Here is an 11,447-nt window from a genome sequence, read left to right on the forward strand (position 1 = left end):
AAACCCACAGCCCCAGGGACCCCCGTTTCGGTTTGGCGGTGCGTGGGGTGTCGGGGGGATGCAGCCGGTGAAGCCGAACCGGGGCGATGCCCCCGTCGTGCGTGTGGGGTCGGCGTCCCCGCCGTGTGCATGGGGATGGTGCCTTCGAGTGCGCGGGGTCGGTGTCCCCGCTCTGCATGTGAGGTCGGTGCCCCGTGAAGTGCGTGGGGATGGTGTCCCCGTTGTGCATGTGAGGTCGCTGTCCCCCCCCGCCCCGAGCGTGTGGGGTCGCTGCCCTTGTCGTGCCTGGGGGGGGGTCGGTGCCCGCGGGGGTCGGTGCCCGCGGGGGTCGGTGCCGGCAGCCCCGGGGTGCTCACGGGGCAGCCCCAAGGCCAGGCTGGCGTTGGGCTGGGGGAGGCGGTTGTGGTGCCGGGAGGTCGATGCATGGGGAGAGCTGGGGGGTGTCACTGCGGTTTGGGGGGGGATGGCGCAGCAGCGGGGCCACGGGACCTGGTGTTTGGGGTCTGAGCGGGGGGGGGGCTGGGCACCGGTGCCAGGGACCCGGCGCTGCCCCACGGGGACCCTCTCCCTGGCCAGGGGCCATCTCAGGGTTGGATGCTGCTCCTCTGCCCTGCGGCTGCCTGTCCCTGTCCCCATCCCTGTAGGCTCTCGGTGGGGTGCGTGGTTCCCCCGGGATGGCCCGTGGCTGTGCCCGCTGCCAGGAGCGGCACGATGGGGCTGGTGCCTCTGCGGGCAGCGTTGAAAGACCCCGCATCGACCGTCTCGCTCCCGCTCGGCAGCTGCGTGCCGCCCGGCCCCACGCAATCTCAGGGGCGGCCGCGTCGCTGGGGCACGGGCAGGGAATGGCGGCACTTGAACAAGATCCCAAGGGAGCGGCGGCACGAGTGCCTGCCGGCTGCCGGGCACTGCTGCACCGGCCGTGGCGGCTACGGAGGTGCCGTGTGCCGGACGGGCAGGGGTAGAGCTGCCCTCCGGGTGTGGGTTGTGTGCCGGGGCTGAGGTCCGTGGCTCCCGGTATGCAGCTGGCTCCGCAGCAGCGTTTGCCAGGGTATGGGCTTTCGTAGCCATCCCATCGGCTGCAGCCCTGGGTCCTGTGCAGCAGGGTGGTAGCACAGGGCACAGGCAGCAGCTGCCCCATGGCTTGGCCGGACGGGCACAGGGGGGCTGGCGCTGCAGCCCCCAGCCCAGCCGTGCCGGTAGCCCCCCTCCTCCCGGGATGCCTTCGTGGGGAGCAGCCCCCCCCGGCAGCCCGGCTATGGGAGCCTCACAGCTGCAGGAGCCCCACAAGCTGCCGTTTCCCCGAGCGTGGGGCTGCCCCGGCGTCCGTGCCCCGCTGGGGAGCCGTGGTGGGTCTGCGGGATGTGCCCACCGGCCGTACCCTGCTGCCGGGCTGGGCCCTGCGCTGAGCTCCCGCTGCTGCTCCTTGACTCGGCTCCGCATCGGTTGGGTTTCGGTTCTGGCTTGTCCCCGTTCCTTTGGTTGCTTTTTTTGTTTGCTGCTTTTTCTTTTTCCCCTTTAGTTTTTTTTCTTTTTTTTTTTTTTTTTTTTTGGTGGCGCTGAGCGTGTCTCTATTATTTTGATTCTTTTCATTTTGTCTCTTGTTATGTTTTATTATCAGGTTCATGGGAGACTGTAACAATCCCCCAACAGTACCAAAAGATCCCGCTCCCGGCTTACGGGGCTGCTGTGCTAAACGGTGACGCCTCGTCCCATCCGTTCCATTCCCTGCCTCCACCTCCACCTCCACCACCACATTCCCATCAGACTCTTTTCAGTTCCTTTGGCTATCACAGGCTCTCCCCTAGCAGTGCCGACGAGCCGCGTTACGGACAAGGTAGTTCACCGCTCGCTTCGTGCTCTCGATGGATTTCTTTCTTTTCCTTTAAAGTCTGTATCGAGTCTTTTCGTTCTGCTCGGCCTCTCTCCCCCTTGCCGTGGTGTGTTTGCACGCGGGTGCGTACAGGCGTGTGCAAGTGCGTGCACGTGGGTGCGTGCGTGTGCATGCAGGGATGTGTGTGTGTAGACGTGTGCGCGCATGCAGGTGTGTGCATGCGTGTGTGTGTGCGCGCATGCAGGCAGGCGTGTGCGTGCAGGTGCGTGCACGCATGCATGCCGTCGGCCCCCTCCCCTGCACGCCCTCTCCAGCGCTGCTGTAGCACTCCGTGGCCCACGGCTCTGCTGCCGGCACATCCCACCCTCGCCACCCCGGTGTCCCCGGCTGCAGGGCAGGGCTGGAGGCAGCACCGTGCTGCCGGCTCTCCGTGCTGTGCCCGTGGCCCCTGCTCTCCTGCCCACCCTGTCCGGGTGCGTGGGAACCCCCAAAACCACTCTCCAGGCTCTGTGCCGGGCGGCAGGGCTGGGCAGCGCGGTGCCTGGCCGGGAGCCACGGGCGCAGGGACCCTCTACCCGCTGCAGCCTCCCCCGCAGGGTGTTTGACACCCAGCGAACGGCTTTAACTGGGTCGGGGCCGTGCGCTCGGAGTGGGAAGGGGCTGCGGCTCCGGGCGTGCTTTCCTGGGGGATGCTCTCGGGGCTGGCTCAGTGCAGGCGGTGCCCAGCTGCACCCTGGGGACCGTCCCCATGGCACGGGCAGGTGATGGATGCTGCAGGTCCACGTATCGGGAGTGCCCAGAGAGCAGATATTTGACCAGGGGTTTGCAGGGCTACAGCCTGTGCTGGGGCTGCTGCCGGCTCTCTGGGGGCCGGGGGGGGGGGGGTCTTTGCATGTGCCCCCGTGGCGTCGGTGCAGCGGGTTGTGTTGGGAGAGCACCGGGCTGGCCGTGCTCATGATGGGGACAAGGGAGCAAAACTTTTCCCCTGGGCTTTCTCTCCCCGCTGGGTCGCACAGAGCCTCACGCCTGCCCCGGCAGCGTGGGCTCCTCTCGGTGTGACTGCAGCACGTGCAGCTCAGGGACATCCCAGCCCGATTGCGGCGTGGCCGGTTGTTCCCCCTCGCGCTCCTTCGGTGACTTTATTACCTTGTACCATTCACCCCCTGCTACGGCCCGGCCGCTAACGGGGCGAGCGGCTTAATGAATGAAACCGGCCTGGGCAGCGGCGGGGTGGCAATGCCCTGTACCTGGTGGCCGGTGGCAGGGCCGGGCTGAGCCGGGCTCCTCGGTGGCTGGCGGTGGGGTTGCGGCAGTGCCGGACCTGTTGTCTATCTCATCTGATGCTGTTTTAAACCCCGGGCTCAGCGCTGGGTGTCCCTGGCCGGCCCTGGTGCGAGGTGGGCAGCGGGGTGAGCCGGTGAAGGAGCGGTGCTTCGGGGGGTGACCCTCGAGCTGTGCCCCGGCGGGAGGGCCAGGTCCTCTCACCCGCTGCTGTGTCACCCATGTGTCACCGGCTGCCATGGGGCACCCTGGCGAGCGTGGGGGGGTTCAGCACCCGGTGCCTGGCCCCTGCATCCTCCTCCAGATGGGTGCAGGCAGCCGCAGGGGCACGGCCAGCACCGTCTTGGCCGGGGGACAGTGGGCTGGGGACCCTGGTCCCCACTGCCTGAGTTTGCCCGGTTCCCTTTGCTCCCCGCACTGGGTCATGTCCCCATCCTGCTCCGCACAGGGATGATACGGTCCCCATCCCCTCTCCGGCCTGAGCTGGGGCACCGGGACACCCCCCCATGGGTCTGTCCCTGGCCGGTGGCAGGGAGGGGGGACCCTCCAGGACAGGGTCCCAGGGCTGGTCACTGTCACCCCATGCCCGTTGCTCAGAGTGGGACAGGTCCCCAGGACAGCGCTGGCATCCCTGGGCATGGCCGTGGCCAGGGACCCCACACCTTTGCTGTGGGATTTTTCCCTGCGTGCAGCAGCGATGGGCTGCGGGTCGCTTCGCCCCGTGCCACACCGATGCGAACCCGAGCATGGGGAGCCACGCATGCCTGACGGCCGCTCTCTCTGCTCTACCACCAAGGGTCCCGCGGGGCCGACATGAGCCCGTCCCACCTCTCGCCGTCGCAGGGCGGATCGGCCGCGCCGGCTCCCACGGAGGAGATCTGGGTGCTGCGGAAACCCTTTGCAGGTACGGTGGGCATGCGCTGCTGGGACCCTCCCCGTCCCCGCTGGGGGTGTGCGCTGGGACGTGGCAGTGGCTCTGGCAGGGCATGGCCACGCCGCGGTGTTCCCCCTGCCCTGCCACGGGGCTCAGTGTCCTGACAGCATCTCCTCTTCCTGCGCAGGTGGTGACCGCAGCAGCCTGGGCAGCACGGGCAGCGTGGCCTCTGCCCGCAGCTCGGGGAGCGGGCAGAGCGCGGGCAGCGGGGCGCACGCCCTGCACGCTGGCGCTGAAGGTGTCAAGGTAAGGCGGGCCCCGAGGTGACCGTGCCAGCCTCCGGTGGCATTCGGCTCTGGTCCCGGCACCGCTGCTTGCCCCGGGGCAGGCGTTTGCTGCCTGGGCAGCTGCCCCCAGTCCTTGCCGGGACTGATGCTCGGCCGGGTGCTGTGAGTTCCTACTGGCACCCAGCGTGACACCGGCCGTGGCTGTCGCTGACAGTGGCCACCAGCGTGTCTCTTCCCGGCTGGCCCCCGGCCGCTGGCTGGGCCCGGGCTCAGCTGCCAACACGACATCCCGCCGGGCTGCGGGGCCAGGCAGGGGCTACCGGAGCGTGCAGTGTCCGGCCGAGACCGCGTGCCGTGTCTCTGCTGCCGCTCGCAGGGTGCCTCCGCGCTGCACTGCACGCTGCGTGCTGCCACCGGCACGCTTCCCGCTGCAGCTCCGCGCTGCACGGAGCCGTCTGCCTGCTGCTGCCAGCGCGCAGCCCACTGCACTCTCCTGCCTGCACGTCGCCCACTGCGCGCTCCTGCCGGCGCGTCGCCCGCTGCACCCTCTGCCTCCGTGTTGCCCCCCACTCTCTGCGTGCTGCCCGCGCTAGCCCGAGCTGTCCCATCCCGGGGGGCCGAGGCGCCCGTGAGCCCACCTCCCCCGGCATCCCGCCTGCTTTATGCCACAGCAGGTTGGGCACCGGGGTCCGCCGCTGACGGCGGGCAGCGGGGGCTCCGCTTTGCGGGCAGAGGTGGGGGGGGGGCCCCCGCAGCCGGCGCCGTCTGCGCCAGGCTGGATTCGGGGTGCTGCGCCACGGCGGGCTCCCGCCGCCTGCCAAGCACCATCTGCGCCGCTCCCGCTCTCCCCGCCGCAGCCCGAATCCGCCGCGCCCCTCCCTGCGCACCCTCGCCCGGGGTTGGCGGCGGGGCGGCCGCCGCGGCACCCGCGGCACCCCGCGACGCGCACCCGCCGCCCGCCTCACTCCTGCCTTGCTCTCCCCCCCGTGCCGGGGTGTTTTTCAGCTGCTGGCAACGGTCCTTTCCCAGAAGGCTTCTGCGCAAGAGACTGCCGTGGGCGATGGGCCGGCCAAGGCGCAGGACATCCCCGCAGGTGCGTGCTGCCGGCCGCCCGGCTGCCGGGAGCAGGAGGAGCCCTGGCCCTGCCGCGGGCGTGCCGTGGATCCAGGGATTTGTCTTTTTTTTTATTGCCACGGCACCCGTCGCCAGAAGAAAAACGTGTGGGTAAAAAATGACTCTCTCGCCTTTCGGCTGCTGCCAGGCCTTCTCCTGCCTCGGTTAGTGGGGGCCCCGTGGGGGGGGGGGGGGGGGGGGGGGCGGCGTGGGCGGGCGGGGGGGGCGGCAGCGCTCCTCCCCAGCCCCTTCCCTTCCCCGGCCCCCCGCCAGCCCCACCGGAGCCCGAGCTGGGGTCGTCGTGTCCCCCCCGCCACCGCCAGCACATTCCGGGGTGGGGGGGATTGGGGGGGGGGGGGGGGGCTGTGGGAAGGGGCTGCCCTGGCAGCACGGCCACGCCGCGGGGGTGCCCACGCCGCGGGGGAGGCACATGCTAGGTTTGGGGGGGGGGGGCGCAGATGGGAGATGCACATGCGAGGAGGATGCACACGTGGGGGGGGATGCCCGGGCTGCGGAGATGCACACGCAGGGGGGATAGAAACCCGGGGGGGGGGGGGGTGCGCACACAAAGGTGGGGGGGATGCGCACACAGAGGGGGGGTGCACACACGGGGAGGGGCAGCACACGTTGCCGGGGGCGGGGGGGAAGCACATGCTGGAGAGATGCACACGCAAGTGGGATGCAGACGTGAGGGAGATGCACATGTGAGGAGGATGCCCACGCAAGTGGGCTGCAGATGCCAGAAGGATGCACACGCAAGGAGGATGCACGCACACGCGGCACACGCGCACACACACACACGGGGGGGGGATGCACACACACACACGGAGGGTGCAGTTGCCAGCGGGGGGGGGGGAAGGAGCTGCTCTTGCTGATCCCGATCAGAAATATGAGGCAGAAATTTCTGGGCATCCCTCGTCACCCCCAGGGCTGGCGAAGGCATCAGCTGGAGGGTGGGCACCGTGGGGCTGCCTGTGCGGGCGTCCCGGGGGACGAGGCGGTTCATGCCAGCCTGTCCCCCCCAGCCGAGCCCCTCGCTGTGGGGCACAGCGGGTGGATGAGCCCCGTCCTGGGTTGGTAGCGGGGCCGGAGGGCTTTGGGCAGCGGGACCCCTCTGGCTGCAGCCTGGGGGAGGTGGGCAGCCAGGGAAACCCACTCTGCAGGAGGGGTCCGGCTGGGTCTCTCTCCTCGGGGCTGCAATGGGTGGAGGGTGCTGCAGCACCTCGGCCCTAACTGGGCTGGGGGGCTCGTCTGGCTCTGGGTGGGTGGGCAAGGGCAGCAGCACGGGCTGCCCCAGCAGTGCCGTGGCACCTGGGAGCTGTGTACACCACGGTGCTGGTGGCACGGGCGCCTTGCCGAGCCCCGTGCAGACACAGCCCTCGCTGTGAGTCCCGTGCCGGCGCCACCGGCTTCACCAGGATTAAGTAATAGGGGCTGCAACCCAACGGCAGTGCCCGGGCATGGTGCCCCGCACCATCCCTGCCCGTCCCAGGGGAGCAGCCCCCCGTGTCTGGGGCACCCCGGGGTGCTCCGGGCTGCTGTGCTGGGGCACGTGTTGCTCTCCCATACCTGCCCCGGCCCTGCCAACCCAGGGGCCGTGGCTGTGCCATCCCAGCCGGGGCAGGGGCTTGGCTCCCCCCCCCCTCGCTTGGCTGGAGCCCGGGGGTGTGCAGCCCCAGCCCCGCTGACCGCTGCCTCTCCGGCAGGTTCGTCGCGGTCGCAGAGCGTGGCCAGTTCCCCGTACGCCCCCCAGCCCCCCGCCGAGCCCCAGCTGAAGAAGATGGAGCCGCCGTCGGAGGGGAAGGTGAGCGGGGAGCGCTGGGGTGGCGTGGGGAGCCCCGCGGTGGAATGTGGGGTCAGGGGAGGGCTGGGGGGGGGGGCACAGGCACGGCCATGCGGCGGGGCCACCCCACTGCACCCATAGCCGCAGGTGCCTCGGCAGCCCTATGATGCGGCCACCAAGGCTGGCATGGCTCTGGGTGCCGGCTGTGATGGCAGTGCCCGTGGGGTGCTGTGCCGTGCCGTGAATCAGTGGCGTGAATCATCCCTGCGGCTGCCGGCTGCCAGCTCCCCCCCCGCCAGCCGCTCCACGGCACCAGCCCCCTGCACACCCCGGGGGACAGACGTGTGTCTGGGGTGCCACGGGGCCACGCAGCCCCTCTGCAGTGCCGGCTCCAAGCCGGGGGCGTCCTGCTGCCACGCGGATGGGTGCCGGGACAGCCTGGGGGACATGGGCAGGGGTGGTGGGTCCTGGGGCTGGTCCGAGCCACGTTGTCCCTCTCGGCCCAGAGCTCAGAGGCCGTGTACCAGTGGCTCTGCAAGTTCCAGCTGCAGCTCTACGCGCCCAACTTCATCAACGCCGGCTACGACATCACCACCATTAGCCGGATGACACCGGAGGTGAGGCCGCGGGGACGCCGGGGCTGGCCGGTGCCGCGGGGAGGGAAGCGTGGCCGGTGCGGGGCAGCGCTGATCCCCCCTCTCTGCCCCAGGACCTCACGGCTATTGGTGTCACCAAGCCGGGGCACAGGAAGAAGATCGCCTCCGAGATCAACAACCTCAACATCCCCGAATGGCTGCCGGAGTACAAGCCGGTAAGGGCTGCGCGGGGCGAGGGATGCCGAAGCCACGTCCAGGGTGGCAACTAGTCTCCTCTGCCCTGTCCCCTCCGGGGAGGGGGAGGCACAGGGGGACGAGGGTGGGAGCTGGCTCACCGCTGCCGGATGATGCCGGCATCCCACGGTCCTGAAGCTGCGCACGTCCCCTCTTGAGAGCTCGGGGACCATCAGGCTGGTGCCAGCTGTCACCACATGGACGTGAGACCATGAGACCGTGTTCCCCTGACACCCCTCCTGCCCCATCGGGTGGGCACAGCAAGGGGCTTCCCATGGGAATGGGGCCGGGCATGGCCCCGGGTGCTTGTGGAGAACAGGGACAGTGCGGGGACAAGGGGAGTCCCCTGGGGCTGTGCCCCAAAAAGATGGGATCACCTGCGTGTCGTGGGTGCTGTGGTGCCGAGGGGCACCGGGGCCAGACCCTGCTGCCAGCTGGCGCTGAGCCGTGCCCCGTGTCCCCCCTCCAGGCCAACCTGGCGCTGTGGCTCTCCATGATCGGCCTGTCCCAGTACTACAAGGTGCTGGTGGAGAACGGCTACGAGAACATCGACTTCATCACCGACATCACCTGGGAGGACCTGCAGGAGATTGGCATCACCAAGCTGGGTAAGGTCCCGTGCCGCAAGGCTGGCTGCAGTGGCCCCAGCCCCCTGCAGCGGCGCTGATGCCCCGTGCCGATCCCCAGGCCACCAGAAGAAGCTGATGCTGGCGGTGAAGAAGCTGGCGGAGCTGCAGCGCGCCGAGCTGGGCAAGTACGAGCCGGGCACGCTGAAGAGGAAGGCGGCGGCGGCAGCGTGCCCGGAGGTCCTGGCCATCGAGTCCCCCCCGCCGGAGCCGCCCGAGTGCCAGTCGCCCAAGATGACCACCTTCCAGGACAGCGAGCTCAGCAGCGAGCTGCAGGTGGCCATGACAGGCGAAGCCCCCGAGGAGCCCCCCGAGAAGGCGGCGAACCCCGCGGCCCCCGGCTACCGCTCGCCCCCGGGGCTGGGCGGCCGCACCAGGCTGATGAGCAGCTCGCAGGAGCTGCTGGGGGACGGCCCGCGGGCCCCCCCGGCCTCCGCCATCTCCAAGAGCCAGGAATACCTGGCGGAGGGGGCCGGCGAGGGCCCCCCCGCGCCGCCCAAGGAGGGTCGCCCGCCCCGGCACGGCCACCCCGTCAAGCGCGCCAGCGTGCCGCCAGTGCCCGGCAAGCCCCGGCAGCCCTTCCCGCCCTCCGCCGGGCAGCTGACGCCGCCGCACACCCCCGGCAAGCCACGGCCCCCCTCCCCGCAGGGCCTGCCGGCGCCCCACGCCACCGCCAAGGTGAAGCCCACCCCGCAACTGCTGCCGCCGGGCGAGCGCCCCGCGTCGCCCCGCTCCCTGCCCCAGTCGCCCACCCACCGCGGCTTCGCCTACGTCCTGCCGCAGCCCGCCGAGGGCGAGGGGGCACCCCCGGGGGTGCCCGTCCTGCCCGTCTCGGTGCCGGTGCTGTGCCTGCCGCCGGCGGGCGAGGGTGAGGAGGAGCCGGGGAGGCCGAAGAAGCGGGCGCACAGCCTGAACCGCTACGCCGCCTCGGACAGCGAGCAGGAGCGGGACGAGCTGCTAGTGCCGGACGCGGGGCCCTACGCCACCGTCCAGCGGCGCGTGGGGCGCAGCCACTCGGTGCGGGCGCCCGCCGGCGGCGACAAGAACGTCAACCGCAGCCAGTCCTTCGCCGTCCGCCCCAAGAAGAAGGGGCCCCCGCCGCCCCCCCCCAAGCGCTCTAGCTCTGCCATCTCCAGCGCCGGCATGGCCGAGGACTTCCCCAAGGAGGGTGAGGGTGAGGTGGCCGCCGGGCCCCCCGCCGCCGAGGGGGAGAGCCGCCGGGAGCAGCGGCGGGCCAGCGACCTGGGCGGCAGCGTGGACACGGGCAGCGCCGGCAGCGTGCGCAGCATCGCGGCAATGCTGGAGATGTCGTCCATCGGCGGCGGGGCCCGGGCGCTGGCACTGCAGAAGCCGCACGGGGCCGGCGGGACGGGGCCGGCCAAGGCGCCCGAGGGCTACTACCTGCAGCCGGGGGCCCCCCCGGGCAGCCCCGAGCGTGCCCGCGTGGCCACCGTCCTGGCCACCGTCAAGCACAAGGAGGCCATCGGGCTGGACGGGGAGGTGGTCAACCGGCGCCGGACCATCAGCGGCCCCGTCACCGGGCTGGTGGCAGCCGCCCGCCGCGAGCGCGCCGACAGCGTGCGGTCGGAGGCGGGCGCCGACGGCCCCGGTGAGCGGCTGCGGGTTGAGCGCGGCGGCTCCCCGGATGGCATCCCCTTCGCCGAGGACGGCAACCTCACCATCAAGCAGCGGCCGCGGCCCCTGGGGCCGGCCCGGGGAGAGGCGGGCGAGGGGCTGTCCCCAGCCCACCGCCACGGGGACCTGGCCAAGGTGGAGGCCAGCGCCACGCTCAAGCGGCGGATCCGGGCCAGGCAGAGCCAGCAGGACGGCGTCCGCTTCGTCCTCACCGAGTCCGACACCGTCAAGCGCCGGCCCAAGGCCAAGGACAAGGAGCCGGCGCTGGAGCCCGCCCCGCTCGCCGTCTACCAGAACGGCACCGGCACCGTCAAGCGGCGGCCGGCCTCCGAGCTGAGCGGGGCTGAGCCGCCCCCCACCCCGCCGCCCACCGCCCGCCCCGACGGCCCCGACTACGCCCCGCCGCCCGCCGAGCCCAAGAAGCCCTTCAAGCCGCCGGTGTCCCCCAAACCTGTGCTGACGCAGCCGCCCCAGAAGGTGCCCGGGCCGCCGGTGCCCGTTCCCAAAAAGGTGCCCATCCCGAGCCCCGGCAGCCCAGGTAGGTGCCCCGCCATCCCCTCCCCGGGGAGGACGCCGGGGGTCCCGGCCGGCCCCCGCTGCCCTTCTCCCTTCTCTCCACAGAGGTGAAGCGGGTCCACGGCACACCACCCCCGGTGTCCCCCAAACCCGCGCCGCCCCCCACGGCGCCCAAGCCCCCCAAGCCCCACGCCGCCATCCAGTCGGTGAGCGCCGGCTCCACGCCGGCCCCGTCCCCCGCCCGGCAGCTGGGCACCGCCGCCGCCGCCGCCGCCAAGCCGTCCAGCACGCCGCCCTCGCTCTGCTCCAGCCCCGCCAAGCCCCTCTCGCCCGGCGCGCAGCCCCAGCAGGTGCCGGTGAAGCCGCCTCGCTCCGCCATCACCGGTCCCGCCATCGACAGCGCCGGCCCCGAGCTGGCGCAGCAGAAGCTGGAGGAGACGAGCGCGTCCCTGGCCGCCGCGCTGCAGGCCGTGGAGGAGAAGATCAAGCAGGAGGACAGTCAGGCGGCAGAGTAAGGGGGCGCGGGGCGGCGAGGGGGGGGCGGCCGGTGGTCCCTGGGGAGGGCGCGGGGCTGCGCCGCGTGGGGATGGGGGCTCAAGAGGCCACCGGCATCGCGGGCTGGGGATGGGGCTGTGCCACCACGGCGGGAGCGGGACCGTGCCGGGGGGTGA

At 71.6% G+C, this 11,447-nt stretch overlaps 1 protein-coding gene across 2 annotated transcripts in view; it reads left to right on the forward strand.

The window, feature by feature from the left end:
• CASKIN1 (CASK interacting protein 1) overlaps positions 1–11,447 on the forward strand; it is a 33,771-nt gene that overhangs the window by 19,873 nt on the left and 2,451 nt on the right. Inside the window, exons 11-20 of one of the 2 annotated variants that reach the window (XM_052773186.1) lie at positions 1,619–1,834; positions 3,909–4,016; positions 4,174–4,292; positions 5,279–5,366; positions 7,093–7,190; positions 7,676–7,786; positions 7,879–7,980; positions 8,469–8,607; positions 8,687–10,798; positions 10,882–11,287. In XM_052773186.1, the coding sequence (XP_052629146.1) occupies positions 1,619–1,834; positions 3,909–4,016; positions 4,174–4,292; positions 5,279–5,366; positions 7,093–7,190; positions 7,676–7,786; positions 7,879–7,980; positions 8,469–8,607; positions 8,687–10,798; positions 10,882–11,287 (3,499 nt within the window). The remainder of the gene's footprint in view (positions 1–1,618; positions 1,835–3,908; positions 4,017–4,173; positions 4,293–5,278; positions 5,367–7,092; positions 7,191–7,675; positions 7,787–7,878; positions 7,981–8,468; positions 8,608–8,686; positions 10,799–10,881; positions 11,288–11,447) is intronic. The other variant, XM_052773188.1, reaches the window with a different exon arrangement.

Source organism: Harpia harpyja, chromosome 21 (genome assembly GCF_026419915.1).
Source record: "Harpia harpyja isolate bHarHar1 chromosome 21, bHarHar1 primary haplotype, whole genome shotgun sequence".
NCBI lineage: Eukaryota > Metazoa > Chordata > Aves > Accipitriformes > Accipitridae > Harpia > Harpia harpyja.